This window comes from Gigantopelta aegis, chromosome 11 (genome assembly GCF_016097555.1).
Source record: "Gigantopelta aegis isolate Gae_Host chromosome 11, Gae_host_genome, whole genome shotgun sequence".
NCBI classification, from domain to species: Eukaryota; Metazoa; Mollusca; class Gastropoda; order Neomphalida; family Peltospiridae; genus Gigantopelta; species Gigantopelta aegis.
The window spans coordinates 32,376,965-32,394,093 of record NC_054709.1 but is presented as its reverse complement, the minus strand read 5'-3'; the positions used below and the strand labels follow the sequence as shown (position 1 = coordinate 32,394,093).

The window sequence follows — 17,129 nt, the reverse complement described above, 5'->3', positions numbered from 1 at the left end:
GAAATGTTTTGAAACTGGACACTACATTCCATGCACTTCAACAAAATTTAAACAGCAGTACTCTTCCTATAATCTATTTAAATATTACAAAAATATATTCATGAATTTCCAATATTTTAGGATCCGTAATTTTACCCTCTTGCAAAAATCCTGATTGTTTCTTTGGAATAAGTAGTAGCATACTTCGTTAAAATATATTTTGGCTTTTTAAAAAATATATTTCTCATTTAATTAATATAACATTCCATCTACAAGTAAATATAATAATTGACAGATGACATTACATAACAATTGGTACAAATAAAACTAAGTTAATTTTGTAACACTATAAAAATCATAACAATTAATAACAAAACCTTTTTCCGCTCTGGCATTAATTGAAAACTCAGATCTCAGAAAATTAAATCTCGATTAAACCATTTGTTCATTTTCAATTAATAAAGAAATAAATTCATGGTGCTGTTAACTTTACCTTAATGTTCTCGGAATTCAATTCTTTTTCAGAAAAAAGACCTTTCATAAAGCCTGTCGTTTTGATAACCTGCAAAGTAAAACAATTCACATTAATTATCATTCTTTAATTATCATACGAACTGTCTCATATGGTTATTATTTTTATTAACTATCAATGACTGATACAGGGCACCCCCCAACAAGATTAAATGTTTTCCAGTCTGTTTCTCTGATCATCATATATTATGATAAAGTCATCCAAGAGGTTGCAAAGGAGAAAGGTAGATGTGTTTTGTTTAACGACACCACTAGAGATGAATAGCTTTGTAATGGTCCGGATTCCAGCCCACTGTGGGATCCCAGGAGATTAGGAAAGAAAGAAATGTTTTATTTAACGATGCACTCAACACATTTTATTTACGGTTATATGGCATCAGACATATGCCATATGGTTAAGCACCAGATACTGAGAGGAAACCTGCTGTCGCCACTTCATGGGCTACTCTTTTCAATTAGCAGCAAGGGATCTTTTATATGCATCATCCCACAGACTGGGTAGTACATACCACGGCCTTTGTTACACCAGTTGTGGAGCACTGGCTGGAGCGAGAAATAGCCTAATGGGCCCACCAACGGGGATCGATTCTTGATCGACCACGTGTCAAAGTGAATGCTATACCACTGTTGTTAGCCCGAGTACTCTGACTGTAAGAGAGCTAGACGGACATTTGGACATAAATACGCTCTCATTACAGTCAGAGACCAACCTACCGTATATCTTCGCCTGTAAGTCGATCTCGGCTATAAGTCGAGTCCCTAATTTCAAGCCCTGAAAACGTATTTTTTTATTGACCCGTTTATAAGTCGACCCATGAAAAACAACTTATAAATATTGAAATATTTCTTATTTTCTGCACATGAGAACAATAATGTACAATATTTGAACAAAAGAAAATTATTTTACAAACTTCGGTTTTCACGTTTTGTACATCGCAAAAATAATCAGACTATTCCAATCAAACTATCATTATTACATAGCATCAAAACGAAATATTCCCTTAGTAGAGAGTGAAAGCTGTTTGACTGTTACTGTATGGTACTGTACAGATGGTTTTGTGCACAGACAACAACTTTATTTATAAAACACTGCCAACAGATCACTACGATATAAAAAAAAAAAAAAAACTGAAAGTATCACGTTTGCAGCCATATTAATACATGTAAGGAGGATAACTCTGGAAAGTACACTGGTTTTTGTACCAAATGATGTGTATCCCTATTGCTCTAGATAGTGAACTGCAGAGATCAGTCTATTTTAAGGGAAATCTCAGTAAGTTAATCACCGCCAAAACATTGTTTGAACAACCATTAATGCCAGTGACCAGATTTCAAAATAAACTCAGGCAACAGGTAGTTAGTATTGTTTACATTTGTACTATTAGTGATGACTGTTAATTAACTAAGTGGACTGTTGTCTTGGCATGTGAGTGAGATCGTACGAAAACCGTTCTAATGCCAAAAAAAAAAGGTTATAAAAAATAAATGTCAAATTAACATATTTGAGTATAAATACATGGCATACTTCAACAATAAAACTTGTAAAATAATCCCCAAAACAGTAATATTTTTTGGTGAAATTTTTTTACCCTCTTATAAGTCGACCCCCCAAGTTATAAAATAATTTTTGGGTGAAAAAAATTCGACTTATAGGCGAAGATATACGGTATGTATATTTTTGGCAATTCCTGACTACCAAATGGTAGGCAAAGATTCCCACTCTAATACCACACCAATCCTATGTTTGACGTCAAATACCGTTACATCGATAATTTTCAAGTTAACTGATACAAAAAAAATCGCTTGGTATGAGACGGCCCCTGTAATTGCTGCACAAAGCGGAATCGCCCAGTGTCGATCACGTGATCTACGTCTCGAAATAGATCGCCGAGCTTTGTAATTGTTGCGACGGAGTGTCACGAAGCATAGCTGAATGTGGGTGCTGTCGGGTTTCTTTCTGTAGTATGTGTATTAGTGATTAATATGTGGATTTTTTTGTATCAGTTAACTCGAAAATGATCGATGTAAAGGTATTTGACGTCAAACATAGGATTGTTGTGGTATTAGAGCGGGAATCTTTGCCTACCGTTTGGTAGTCAGGAATTGCCAAAAATATACATAGGTTGGTCTCTGACTGTAATGAGAGCGTATTTATGTCCAAATGTCCGTCTAGCTCTCTTACAGTCAGAGTACTCGGGCTACACTGTTGTATAAGGACACCACTAGATCATATTGATTAATTAATCATCGGTTATTGGATGTCGAACATTAGGTCACTAAGCTTTATCAAGGTTATGATGTATTGATGACTACAAGACAAGTTATTTAGTTCTATGCCCCCCCCCCCATTTGCAATCAACTAGTTCGGTCACTAAGCTTTATGATGGCTACAAGAAATAAGTTATTCGGTTCTATGTGCTTCAAAAATACTGAATACACTTTAATTCTAATGAAATTAAATTAATATGATACATACAGTCAGTGTTACAAACAATCAATTCTTACCGATGTAAAAACATCATGAAGAAATCTAAACGGTGGCTTGCTAAGAAGTTTATCGGTAAGTGGAGGTTTCTTGATAGCTTTACCAAGCGTATCTTGAGTCTTTTTTATCATTTTCGGATCCATTGTTGTTTTATATCTAAATATACTTCATTTGTTTACAGTCATCAAAACATCAAACAAAACACTGGAAAACACACTTATCAAAATCAAAAGCGGACGGAATTTCTTCCCATAACCACAACTGCGCATGCGTTGTAGATAACTTCCGACAAGTGCGAGAGGTCACCGCATTCTGTTGCCATTGTTACATTCCGAATTGAAATGTGACCGGATTCAGAATTGGGGTACTTGGTATTCTGTTTAATCAGAAAAAAAGAAGAAAGGAATATTTGTTTAATTACTCATCAGCAAGTGACTAACATGGTTTGGTCCACAACATGAAAGAGAGGAAACCTGCTGCTACCCCATTAAGCTAATATCTATACGATAATGCAGCAACTTGAGCAAGAGATATCCTAATCTTATAACATTGGAGTATCTAGGAGTTTATATTGGGCGGGAGGGGGGGGGGGGGAGCTATATAGGGAGATGGGGCGCAACCCACACTATGTATGTTTTGATGTATGAATATTTATATATTGTATGTAGGTCGAGGTTGACTATTACGTACATAGATATTATTGCACTGTCGCAGGGGATAATTAAATATTTTCTGACCTCACAAATAATATTGTCTCATGACGTAGCTGGGACTCGAACCTGTGGCACCGAATCACCCGCAACTTGCAGACTTGCCACGATACGTTCTGAGCTATCGAGTCTTCCTTATATGTACGTATGTATGTATGTATGTATGTATGTATGTATGTATGTATGTATGTATGTATGTATGTATGTATGTATGTATTTAAGAGGCTCAGGAATTTTTTAAAAACAAAAAAATTGTTATTTTCTAATTTTGCCCCAGGGATTCGAAATTGATTTTAAATTGACCGTTGTGATATACAAAATATAATTGTTTTTCGGTCAGTCTTGTTTTAAATTTATTTGGCTAGTACTATGTTTTGTTTACAGCCGGATACGATGTATTTGGGTGTTTTTTTTTTAATTTTAGGAAAGGGATAACAACAAACCAACCGCTGAAAAATGGACTGGCTTAGAGGCTTAGACGCAGGCTTAGGCGGCGTGTAGTCGGGTGGAGACTAAGATATCCTTGAGACTTGGATTTTTTTCTATATGCAATAAGCGGACGTGCTGTAATAGGGTTTTTCATAACAGTTTGCAGATTTAAAAACTCCTCCTTCATAAGTTTACCAATATCAACGCTACGTCGACTATAAATTATTGGAATTTTTTTTTTATCTCTTTTTACAGCTTTACCAGATTCAACGTTGATTCCAAACGGCTGTTTTGTCTGTAATGTACGAATCCAGAAGGCCTCTCGTTCAAGTCTCAAGAGGTCTGTTTCGTCTTTTGAACCAAGTATCAGGGGTTGTTCAATTGGAATCATTTCAAAATTTTCATCTAACGAATGGTCAGGTAGATCGAAGTGATTGGCGACAGGGGTGTCAACTTCATGCCGAATATCATACTTGTGACAAACTGCTCTAATTCTCAGTTGGTTTTGCGTTTGTCCTACGTACTGTTTTTTTTTTTACATAAATTACAGGTGATTAGATATATTACATTTTTCGAATCACAGTTCATGTCTGTCCGAATTTCATATTCAATTTTGGTCTGTTGACCTTTGAAAGTCGACTGCGTTTTAAGTAAGTTGTGAAGTCTACACTTGGTTTTGGCACAAGTAGTAGAGGAGCCAGTGCTTATTTGAGGTGATTGGTTATGCTGAAGTTTGTATGGTTTATAGTCTTCAGTTGCCCTAAAGGGATTTTCTAATTCTCGAACAGTTTCAGATTTAATTTTTCTTAAAAACCGTTTTGAATATCCCCTAGGTTTTAAAGCACTAAATAAAAGTGAACAAGCCTCATTGAAATTCAGTTTGTTACTCGAATTTCTGTGAAATCTAATAATCTGAGATTTAACAATGCCTTTAAAGGTGTGGCATGGATGAAAAGACTTGCATTGGAGAAGTTGGTGTGTGTCTGTGGGTTTGAAAAACACTTTGTAGTCTAGGTAACCTGATGTTTCAAACTTTATAAATTGTTACATCCAAAAAGTCAACTGATTTATCTGATATGGTGGCCGTAAGTTTGATATTGTCATCCTGTTGATTTAATAGCTCAAAAGAGATCCAAAATTCTTGTTTAGAATGTGGCCAAATGATAAGTATATCGTCGAGATATCTCACAAATTGTCTAATGACGTAGATGGGACTCGAACCTGTGGCACCGAATCACCCGCAACTTGCAGACTTGCCACGATACGTTCTGAGCTATCGAGTCTTCCTTGTATGCATGTATGTGTGTGTGTGTGTGTGTGTGTGTGTGTGTGTGTGTGTATATGTATGTATGTATGTATGTAAGTATGTATGTATGCCCTATGTATGATTTTATAAAAATAATAATACATCCAATAGCCGATGATTAATTAATCAATGTGCTCTAATTGTATCGTTAAACAAAGCAAACTTTAACTTTTTTACTTTAAAACTGTCGAGTGTCTTGTTGGGTTTTTTTTTAGTTCATAGTTTATTGCAATAATTGGGGGGGGGGGGAATAAATTTCCATCGATCATGATAAAAGTATTCATCTCTCGTATTGGTTGTCTTATGTGGTATTCTATATGTAGGAAAGTTAATTATATAATAGAAATTTTCTGGAAAACATATTTTGTAGCTTGCTGCGTAACATAGGCGTACGGGCTCCCATTTCTGTAAGGGGCAGGCTGATTTTTGTCCGAAATCAACAAAAATGCCTGAATCAGTATTATAACATTTATTTGTATTAATAATACTGCCAAACTGCTAAATAGGGTTTACATGGAATACAAGCAATATTGTGGTTAGCATGATAGAAAAACATGACGAAAAGGGTTCAGGACAGCTGATTTTGCTCGAATTTTTCTAGATATCGTTTTTTTTCTTCCGGAATTTTATGATTTTCTCCAGCACTGGGGTTAGGCGAATCAATATACCACCTAACCTCAAAAAAATTGCAACAAAATGTTTTATGATCGTTTATTGTATTATTCGATGTGGAGAACAACATATCAAAAGTTGGACAATTTTGACACATGGGAAAGTCTTAAAAAAAAATAACATAAAAAAACAAGATGGCCGCCAGCAAAAAAACGTCAAAAATCTTATTGATAATCATCAAATTGCAAGTGCAAGCCCAGATAGCTTAGGTGTGTGCCCAGGACAGTGTGCTTGAACCTCAATTGGATATAAGCAAAAAAATAAGTAGAAATGCCCACATGCACTGGTGCATTCCATCTTATGCTTTTGGCAGGTACACTTTTGAGTAGTGCACCCTCCCGGACAGTTGCAGTGAATCATCTGAATAAGTGCCTCCGGATTGAGTTTTTCACCTTCTAATCTCCACCCCCACTCAGACGGCTCCATTTCATTATTACAGCCCATCCACTCCATAATTTGATAGTGAGTCTGCAGGGAGTGAAATCTACAGCCATAGGTGGTTGGTGGCACTATTTCAGGCGTGACGAAAGACTTAACTCTTGCAACTGTTTTGCACAGCATATCGTCGCTGAACTAAGAAAACCTTATATGTGCATTTTTGGCAATCTTCACTTTTTTATTCTTTCAGAAGCATAAATCTATTATCTTTTTGTTGTCAAAACCTCGTACCTGTCCAGGCAATGGAAAGTATGGAAAATGTCAAAAAAGTAAAACACATATTTGAAAACCACTGTTTATCTGTTATGCAAACCTCGTATCTACCAACTGATTATGTTTATTCCTTTTCTATCAGGTAAAGGTAAATTGTTAGTGCCAAAGTGTCTATATTGTATATATGTACATATTATGTATTCAACTGGCGGTCAAGGAAAAGCTATTATACCAGAAAAGAAGTGTAGGCCCACCAGGAATTTCCGTATTTAAGGTTCAAGCATAAATACAAAAACATACCATCTTGGAGAAGATAAAGGTTTATGTAAAATTAAGCCTGGGACTTACATTAAGAAGCTGAAAAAAATGTATGCTATACATGGACATATAATAAAGGGGGAAGTCCAAGTTACGGTAGTAGCAGACGACATACATGTAATATCATTCAATGACAAGGCAACACATGTTTCAATACCATTATGTATGCTATACATGGACATATAATAAAGGGGGAAGTCCAAGTTACGGTAGTAGCAGACAACATACATGTAATATCATTCAATGACAAGGCAACACGTTTCAGTACCATTATGTAGGACAGGAGGAACAGTTGTTAATTTTATTCATCTGATGAAGGGCAGTGCTTATATATATTCTAGACACCTAGCTGTTTGATAGTTGAGGAAAGGGGAGGAGGTACACCGACGCCTATAGATAAAACTGTCTGCTTTGGGTTATTTTTATTAATTACGCAAAAATGATGTATGGTATCGATTAATATGCAAGTGTATTTGTTTATTTTATTTTATTTCATTGTTATTGTTATTTATGTAATGAGAGCAAACATAATGATGCATCTTTACTTAAATTTCTTTAAAAATCTCTCGTTATAAAATTACCTCCAGCTACTATGGGCTTTATTTCACGTGAATCCCAGTAATCTTGGGATGAAGTAAATGTTGCTGAACCTATGAATCATGTCCCAGATTTTAAACATTTTAGTTTTTTCCTAAAAACGTGAGACAAATATGTTCAGCTAAAACGAAATGTATTACTTTGAACATATTTGTGGATAATCTTTTAAAAGACACATTTTCTAAGCCATTGATGAATATTCTTGTTAGTTAACTTAAATGGACAATGAACAATTCATATACACATTATATTGTTATACACCCTAAAAAGTGGCAGACAGCCACCCTATCGGAAACCTACCATGTAACGTTTAAGGTCTAATATACGAGTTTTATTAAAACGTTGATACACCTAATCTATTGGCAGGCGCGTGTGCAGGGGGGGGGGGGGTCGAACCGCCCCCCCCTGCTCAAGGCGAAAAACAAATTCATATCCCGATTTTTTTTACATTCCTGTGAAAGCAGCTCGGCTAGCCAGCAGAAAACATCTCAGAATAGCCCTAAAAGGGGTCAATTTTTCAAAATTTTCGGGGGGATGGCCCCCCCCAGACCCACCGCCACGGGCTTCGCGCCTGCGGTGCTCGCGGTGTCGGGCTTCGCCAGACACCTCGACCCCATCCTGCAAAGTTTCCTGCACACGCCCCTGATTGGTGATCCGAGGCCAGTTTCACAAAGGCATTTACTGTAATGTTTTCTTTGGTAATTTTTTTTGTAAATTCATCGTAGCTCCACATTCTTGAATGTAGCAGACAATACTAAAGAACATTACAAATTTGTAGAAAATACAGTTTTAAAATTTGGTCAAGAATGTGTGTGGATGGGGTGGAGAGGAGGGTTCATTGAACTACCCCTGATTTAAGCGATTTAAAAACAAAATATTGTCTGGAGAACTGTTCTATAAACATCGCTTAGCACAGTCTAGGCCTTCGCCCCTGTACAATGTCCTGCATATGTACCTGCAGGTCACTTTCATTTTTTTTTTTTTTTTTTTTACCAACAGCAGATTAACAGTCAGTTAAACTAAACAACCTCTAAATTGTTGGCCCCTGACTGATTGGGCAAGACATCTTTTTTTTTTTAAATTAAGTTTAATGAGGAATTCCTGGTCCAGCAAAGGACACCTGGCCATGTGCGTGGCTTAAAGGGACATACCCTAATTTTTGAACACTAAGGCATATTTTTGACTATTAGAACCGTTTTTGATAATTGAAATCATACTTTACTTAGATTTTATGGTTTAGATGATCAATTCCCATGCATTCGAAGTACTTTTGGTCATCCTGGTGTTGTTAATACTAGTATCACAAAATGCACTTCTCATATCTTTAAAAATGTACGTGCGTCTGAGAAGTTACAGTTGTGGAGTAGAGTTTAACTCTATTTTTAGAGGGTATTTCACCATTCAAAGTCAAAGACTCATGTTTTACTCAGTTGTAACTTTATCCAAATGTGTTACAGGTTTGTAGATTAACTAAACTTAGTGTTACTTTTCACGGGTTGAAACTAAGGTCTGTCCCTTTAACTGTTGAAAATGAAGTCAAGTACACATGGCAAGTACGCTAACTGGAAAGAAATGTTTTATTTAACGACGCACTCAACACATTTTATCTACGGTTATATGGCATCAGACATATGGTTAAGGACCACACAGATATTGAGAGAGGAAACCCACTGTCGCTACTTCATGGGCTACTCTTTTCGATTAGCAGCAAGGGAACTTTTATATGCATCATCCCACAGACAGGGTAGTACGTACCACGGCCTTTGATATACCAATCGTGGTGCACTGGCTGGAACGAGAAATAGCCCAATGGGTCCACCATCGGGGATCGATCCCAGATCGACTGCGCTTCAAGCGAGCGCTTTTTGTTTTCCCGCGCTCCATTTCTGTCCAACTCTTAATATGTTGTTCAGTATGTCTGAAAGTACAAGAAATGACAATAAAACGTTTTGTTGCAATTTTTTTGATGTTAGGGTATTTTGGCGCTATATTGACCCGCCTAGGGTGAGGTGGGGGTGGGGATTGGGGGCCAGTTGTCCCCCTGCCCCATGTCTCGGACGCTTATGCTGCTTAATGAAACACTATACCGAAACTATCTTCTCATTGTCATTTCAAGATACTATAGGCACAATCTAATTAAAATTAGCTCCACTATTACATGTGGATCTAACAGCAGCCCGTTGGAGCTCATGTCCAGTTGACCTTTCATTCGACCAATCAAAACCTTACTTGCAAAATCTTGCCTGTGATTTGATTTGATTTTTTTTTAAACACTCGGGTTTATGCCGAGGGTATACGAAATGATTCGGGTGAATTACGAAGTATGCCGGAAACTAATTTCAATAGAAAATTTTATGTAAAATTCGTTTCAAGACGAAAAAACCCCAAACCGTGATGGTATAGCCATAAAATCTGTTTATACTAGTTGTCACGGTACATGCTCTTAATTTGTTTTCGCCTGTGGCGATATTACTTGTGTTAGAGGGCCGTGTGCAGTTTATTGCCCGTAGCCCAGGTGGACAACTTGTTACGTAAGACTTCTGCGCGACCATCCGCGATTCTTGCGTTCCAATATGCACTTAGTCCCGCTGTGGAGGCCATGTGGCGAGTAGTTACGTAATACCTCTGCGAGTGCGGGTTTTACAACCGCGATTTTGGCGACGATGGCGTCAGTAGTCTGACGATCAGAGAGAAATAATACCGACTCTAAGAGAGTCAGACTATGAGATGATACGTGAGGTGCCGCCTTGTTCCCCCAGGCCAATTCTGATTTTGGGATAAATAGCTAGGATTTAGAGATATCGAGGAGAACGATTGGGAAGGCTCCGGAGGAACGTTAGTCCGTTTGGACTTTGGTAAATATCATTTCTGCTCTGTGTATAACCTTGATGTGATTGATGTGACTTAAATATTTTAATACTGTATTATACCAATATTCTTTAGACAGTGTCTTCGGTCATCTGACGAAGTAAATCGTAGACTTATTGTTCTAACATTATATGAGTATTTGGTAATATAAAGCTTAGCCAGTCATCCTAGAAGACCCTAGGTACACTGTAGGTTATTGTCTTTATTGTGATAAGTATTAATTCTGTGTTACAAGATTACTGAAGAGTAGTTAGGGTTAATTAAAAATTAACCCGTTAGGAATAGAGCTGTAATTCCTTTATTAATTAAGTTCCCCAAGAAGCGTTCTAAATTATCACACGTTACTGAACGAGTAGTAAGGGTTAATTATAAATTAACCAGTTAGGAATGGTGTTGTAATTTCTTTATTAATTAACTTCTCCTAGAAGCGTTTCTCAATTATCACACGTGTGGGTGTGGTGTAACGGTGAAGTGATTCGCATATTGTGTAACTAGACACCCAGAGATTAACTAATTAAGTGATCAGTTCTGGGTTGTTATTATTGTTGTTATTAATTGACTACTACGGCTGTACATTTGTCAGCGTAGATGAATACAGATTCCAAAGTGTATTGTGTTTTTGTTGTGTTTTCTAGAGAACTAACGTGCTATATTATATATACTTTATATAAGATCGTATCTCTGATCATACCTAGAGACGAGCCATACTAGGTTTAACAGCCTGTTACAGAGAGATCTAATAGATATACAGTTAGGAGAGAGATTTTGATAATCGTGTTTTATTCGGTTACGGGAATTATAGAATCCCCGTGACACTAGTATACAATCCAGAGTTTATTACTGCACTTTTCCCCCTGTTTTTTCAATGTTGAAATAGACCAACAAGTTCGCATATTACATAAATAGTCTCGACCGATATTTTTAAAATTTGTATGCTCCCGAATAACGTTATAAAAGGCGAAGTGTAATTGGTCGATATTTAAATTGTTATTTATAGATGAAATGTCACCTGAAAATGGGAGTCCATGCAATGCTGTTAGATCTACTGCTATAGGCAATGCAGTAAGGTCTCCACGAGTCCAATATTGGACTCGAGTACTCGAGAGTCAAACTCCATCCGGATCCGAGTACACGACACTTGCACTAGATGATGGTGAGATTAAGGAAAAGGTTAAATAGCATTATGCATCTTAATTCCAGCGCTGAACATGGATGCCAAATAATGCCATTGTATTGCGTTTAGAAACCGGTTGATATGTTCAGTGTTGTGATGGATGGACGGCCAGTTTAAAAATAGAAACTAGCGTATGATCATATAATTATTGTGCAACGTATATCGGTGATTATCTACTGCTGAAATTATTGTCCTACATTGTACATTGTTTTATGGTTGATCATTGTATTCCACCGTGTACGGGTACTGGAGTCCTGTGAACGGACTCGAGGTCTTGCTAGACTCGGCCCGTGCCCGAGTACCCGAGTACTCGTGAAGACCTACAATGCAAACCACGAAACGTAAGGACTTTTATAGAAAGATCGAGTTTATTTTTCAATGCCCTTGTGCCGGTTCTTAACGTTTAATATTAACGAATGTTTACCCAAATGGAAGACGGCAAAATGTAAAACAACAAGACAGACTATGTCCTCTATGCAGGCTAACACCAATTTAATAGATGAATTTCACTATTCTTTTTAGTGTTCATAATTTGGCATTGTAAAAACCCACTATACAAACAAATTGAAACAACTGTTCACTTCTTCAGAAGTGTCAATTATTACATTAAAGGGACATTCCTGAGTTTGCTGCATTGTAAGATGTTTCCGACTAATAAAATATTTTTACGATTAAACTTACATATTAAATATATTTTCTTGTTTAGAATATCAGTGTCTTCAGGTCGTCTTAATATTTGTAAGAAGGCCAAACTGGATTTTGTCTTCAAATAATTTCGTACGTACGAAAAAACACTATTTTAGGAAAAAAGACGAAATTTAACCTAATACAAATATTAGAACGATCATAAACACGTTTAATATACAGCTACTAATATTTTATGCAGAAAAATATATTTGATATGTAATTACAATCGTTAAAAGGTCTCTGTTAGTCAATAACATCTTAAAAAGTGCAGCAAGCTCGGGAATGTCCCTTTAAGTATAGATGTTTTTAATAATTGTACGTGTAGATTTATTACACTATATGTAATATGTTATAATATGTTATAGCTGGCAGTCTATTGTATTATACTACTTTTGCATTTGTCATTCATTTTACTGCAGCTGCACAAAATGTTTTTAAACATCACAAGTATGTATCGCCATATATATTAATTATTGTGACATCGCCATGTAACGAGTTCTGTTCGTACAAATATTCTAGTCAGACTGAGTAAACTGAGGTTTTGCTAGTTGTGTAACTTTATTAACATAATTAAATCCATAACTATGGCGTCACACCATTATGTTATGTCCATTCAAGTTTATGTCCCTGGTGAAGTAATTTTCAGTATAAATGAAAATTCGTTTAATATTCAAACGCGAGTGTGCACGCGCGATCCCATGTATACTAAGTTTACACACTCGATATTTCAGCTTTTGTTAATGTCACGTGAATATTCAAGGTTTGCCCTGCCCATTGCCAAATTCAAAGTGGCTACAATATTTATTTTGGCAATTAAACATTATCCACATACACGCACATGCACGCATACACAAATGCATGCACGCATACACAAATGCATACACGAACAGAAACATATCAACTATATTTTTCTTCATAAAATATTAGTGGCTGTATATATTAAACGTGTTTCTGATCGTTCTAATATTTGTATTAGGTTAAATTTTATTTTATTTCCTAACATATTGTTTTTCGTACGTACGAAATTATTAGAAGACAAAATCCAGTTTGGGCTTCTTACAAATATTAAGAAGACCAGAAACAAATTGAATATACAGACACTGATATTGTAAACAAGAAAATATATTTAATATGTAAGTTAAATCGTAGAAATATTTTATTATTAGTCGGAAACATCTTACAATGCAGCAAAATCAGGAATGTCCCTTTAAGATACGGCCACGTAGCTACATGTGTACACGCATATGTTCATCTACAAGTCATTAAAGGTCAAATCAACCAAAGATAAAATAAAATGTTTACATCTCAGAATTGCTCTAAAGAATCAAAATGACTGCAGTCTATTGTCAGCTTCAATTTGAAAGCTTCATACATAGCAGGGTGCTGAAAATAGGCCATGTCCTTAATAAGCTGATATGGACGGAACAGATTCCAGTGGTAGAGCATTCGCCTAGTACGCGGTCGGTCTGGATATCAAAGGCCGTGGTATATGCTATCCTGTCTGTGGGATGATGCATATATAAAATACCCCTTGCTAATAATGGAAACATGTAGCGGGTTTTCTCTCTATGACTGTGTGATAATTACGAAATGCCGATGATTAATAAATCAATGTGCTCTAGTGGTATCGCTAAATAAAACATTAACCTGTTGTGCCATAATATCGCTTGTCATAAGCGGAGCGATCCCCAAATGAGATGCTCGTAAGGTATCCAGTTTTGTGGTACACATTTTAAAATAAATCTTTGCAGAGATTCCTCAACCCTGCTAACACTTAGAACCATGTTAGGGTGTCAAATTCCTGTTGGCACGCGTTCATTCAATCATTAACCATATCTCTGATTGTTTTGTTTCTTCACTCCAAACCAATGCCACACGACTGGTATATCAAAGGTCGTGGTATGTGCTGTCCTGTCTATGAGAACGAAAGAAATATATATATATATATATATATATATATATATATATATATATATATATATATATATATATATATAAATATATAATAATAGATTTTTATTTCAGATCAGAGATCCATAGAACATATATAAACATCACATACAAAACTGATTACATAATATACAGCAGCTTGTGCCAGTGATTTACACATACAGATTTGACGTACACAGTTGTACACCGCAGGTGAGCAAGTAGGTCGTTTGAAGTTGTTTCGATTCTGCTCTTCAGCGAATATGCTGTTGAGCGAAGTAAAGCGCCAAAGCTTTTTACTCGATGACTGACAAACATCTTGCTGGCACTGTATGGTCGTCGTTGTCCGATCATCCATCGGTATGCATTATTATAACATATATTAAGATCCTTCATGGTATCCTGTGTAAATTTCCCCCATAATGCACCCGCGTACAAATTACTACAATAACTCACAAATAATTGTGTTTTAACAGATTCTGAACATTTTGCAAATCACCGCACCAACATGTTTGCACGTACACAAAGGGCAAAGGTATATATATATATATATATATATATATATATATATATATATATATATATATATATATATATATATATATATATATGTATATATAAATTCCTTGCTAGTAACAGAAACATGTAGCGGGTTTCCTCTAAAACTAGCCTGTATGTCAGAAATGCCAAATGTTTGACATCCAATAGCCGATGATAAATAAATCAATATGCTCTAGTGGTGTCGTTAAACAAAACTCACTTTTTAATTCTTCTCTTTTTTTCTAATCAAAACGAATAACTAATAAACAGTATTATTGAGACTGCAGCTTTAAGCTGTGTACCCCTATCAGCACTGCTGGAGTGAACTCGCCCACCCGAATGTCGTTTGCAGTGAAAAGACTAGTGACAACAAAAAACGATTCATGTTGGTGCGAAGAGGAGCGAACCCATGAAAGGAAGGGCCCCGTTGCCCACAGCATCAAAATGGCGGCCACCGACACGGAAAGCATTCACGACAATATGACAAGACTTCGAATGCGAATGATTCAACAGGTTGGAATTATTTTTTTTAAATTAAAGAATTGTTTTTGTTTTCCAAAAAGTTCTTGGAATTTTGAAATCCCCGTCCACTTTAAGTTAGAATCTTACGGCCAAATTTCTTGTCGTATCATGTTATTATGTGTTTATCAAGGTAAACAAACGCGTAATAAAAAATATAACATTGAATAATAATCAACTTTTACATTTAATATTTTTTAAAATATTATTTCCTGAACTAGTTTTAAAATTTGATTTAGATATATATTTTCTCTATTGATTTTAGGTGGGCTTTTTTTCAGAATTCAAATTATTAAAGGTTTTAATTAAGCGAATAATGTTCCAAGTATACTGCGGTGGCGTACGTGCTTGTATAATTTGATCTCAAATGTTTATAAAACGGATGTTATCTCCTTATATTTATTTATTTCTAAAAATAGGATAGTAATTTTGATTTTCAGACAAATAATACAGTTACTAATTCCAAGATGATTTATTAAAAACCAAGTCTAAAGCCAAGTTTAAAACCAATTCCAAAATTCCAACAGTCTCTGTCTCTGACTGTCTTTCGCATACGCACACGCATCACACATCACTCACGCACATCGCACACAAACACACACACACACACACACACACACACACACGTAAACATACAAACACACACACAATCGCGAGCGCACGCGCGCGCATACACACACACACACACACTTCCGCCAAATACATTTTCAATGTTATTTAATCAACCCTCTTACTATAGTTCAAACAACCTACCTATCAAGTTACGCACGCACGCACGCACGCGTAGACATACCCCACACACGCAAACATTCACATTCAACTACACATACACGCATACGTACACACTATACAATGTCATATGCAGCAATAAGTTTGTATTGTAAATTCCTGTAAACTTAATCGCTGATTGTACTTTCCAGTAAGTTCAAAGTTCACAGAAGGATAGCATTCTCTGCTCCTTTGATGATGAAAATTAGCCGAGTTCATCTGTGATCTGAACAGTAATTTATGACTATTGTAAAGAGTGTAATTTGCTACAAAGGATTTAAAATTTATAATCGAAAGGCAGACAAAATGACAAATGCAATAAATTTTATAAACCTAATCAAATAACTTTATTTTCATAACTTGTGCATATGTCAAGTGTTATTAGACAGGAAAGTACACACCATAAAATAAATATTTAACTTTTCAAAGTAAGGACATAGTGTTAGACACTTTTATGTAGACATTTAAATAACATGCGTCCAATCCCTTTGAATATTTATATTTAATTTGAAATCCATATACAATTATCTATAAGAGATTTACTAAATAGTTTGTTGTGTTTAACGATGCCACTAGGGCACATATATTTATTAATCATCGGCTATTGGATGTCAAGCATTTGATAATTTTGACATACAGTCTTAGAGAGGAAACCCGCCACATTTTTCCATTAGTAGCAATCTATCTCTCTATCTATCTATCTATGTATGTATCTATGTATGTATCTGTCTGTCTGTCTTCTCTCTCTCTCTCTCTCTCTCTCTCTCTCTCTCTCTCTCTCTCTCTCTCTCTCTCTCTCTCTCTCTCTCTCTCTATATATATATATATATATATATATATATATATATGTGTGTGTGTGTGTGTGTGTGTGTGTCTGTGTGTGTCTGTCTGTCTGTCTATCAATGACCTATCTATCTATCTATCTATCTATCTATATATATATATATATATATATATATATAAACA

The 17,129-nt window shown here is 35.8% G+C and overlaps 2 protein-coding genes across 5 annotated transcripts in view; one reads left to right on the top strand and one right to left on the bottom strand.

The window, feature by feature from the left end:
* The window catches only part of LOC121385164 (TRAF3-interacting protein 1-like), a 38,570-nt gene extending 35,338 nt beyond the window's left edge, over positions 1-3,232 (bottom strand). For all 4 annotated transcript variants that reach the window (XM_041515708.1, XM_041515709.1, XM_041515710.1 and 1 more), the window contains exons 1-2: positions 3,016-3,232; positions 473-541 (exon numbers count right to left, since the gene is read on the bottom strand). In XM_041515708.1, coding sequence (XP_041371642.1) covers positions 473-541; positions 3,016-3,138 — 192 coding nt within the window. In that variant the 5' untranslated portion in view covers positions 3,139-3,232. The remainder of the gene's footprint in view (positions 1-472; positions 542-3,015) is intronic.
* Positions 3,233-15,271: 12,039 nt separating this feature from the next.
* The window catches only part of LOC121385142, an 82,732-nt gene continuing 80,874 nt past the window's right edge, over positions 15,272-17,129 (top strand). The window contains exon 1 of the mRNA XM_041515680.1: positions 15,272-15,389. Within this exon, the coding sequence (XP_041371614.1) occupies positions 15,321-15,389 (69 nt within the window). The 5' untranslated portion in view covers positions 15,272-15,320. The remainder of the gene's footprint in view (positions 15,390-17,129) is intronic.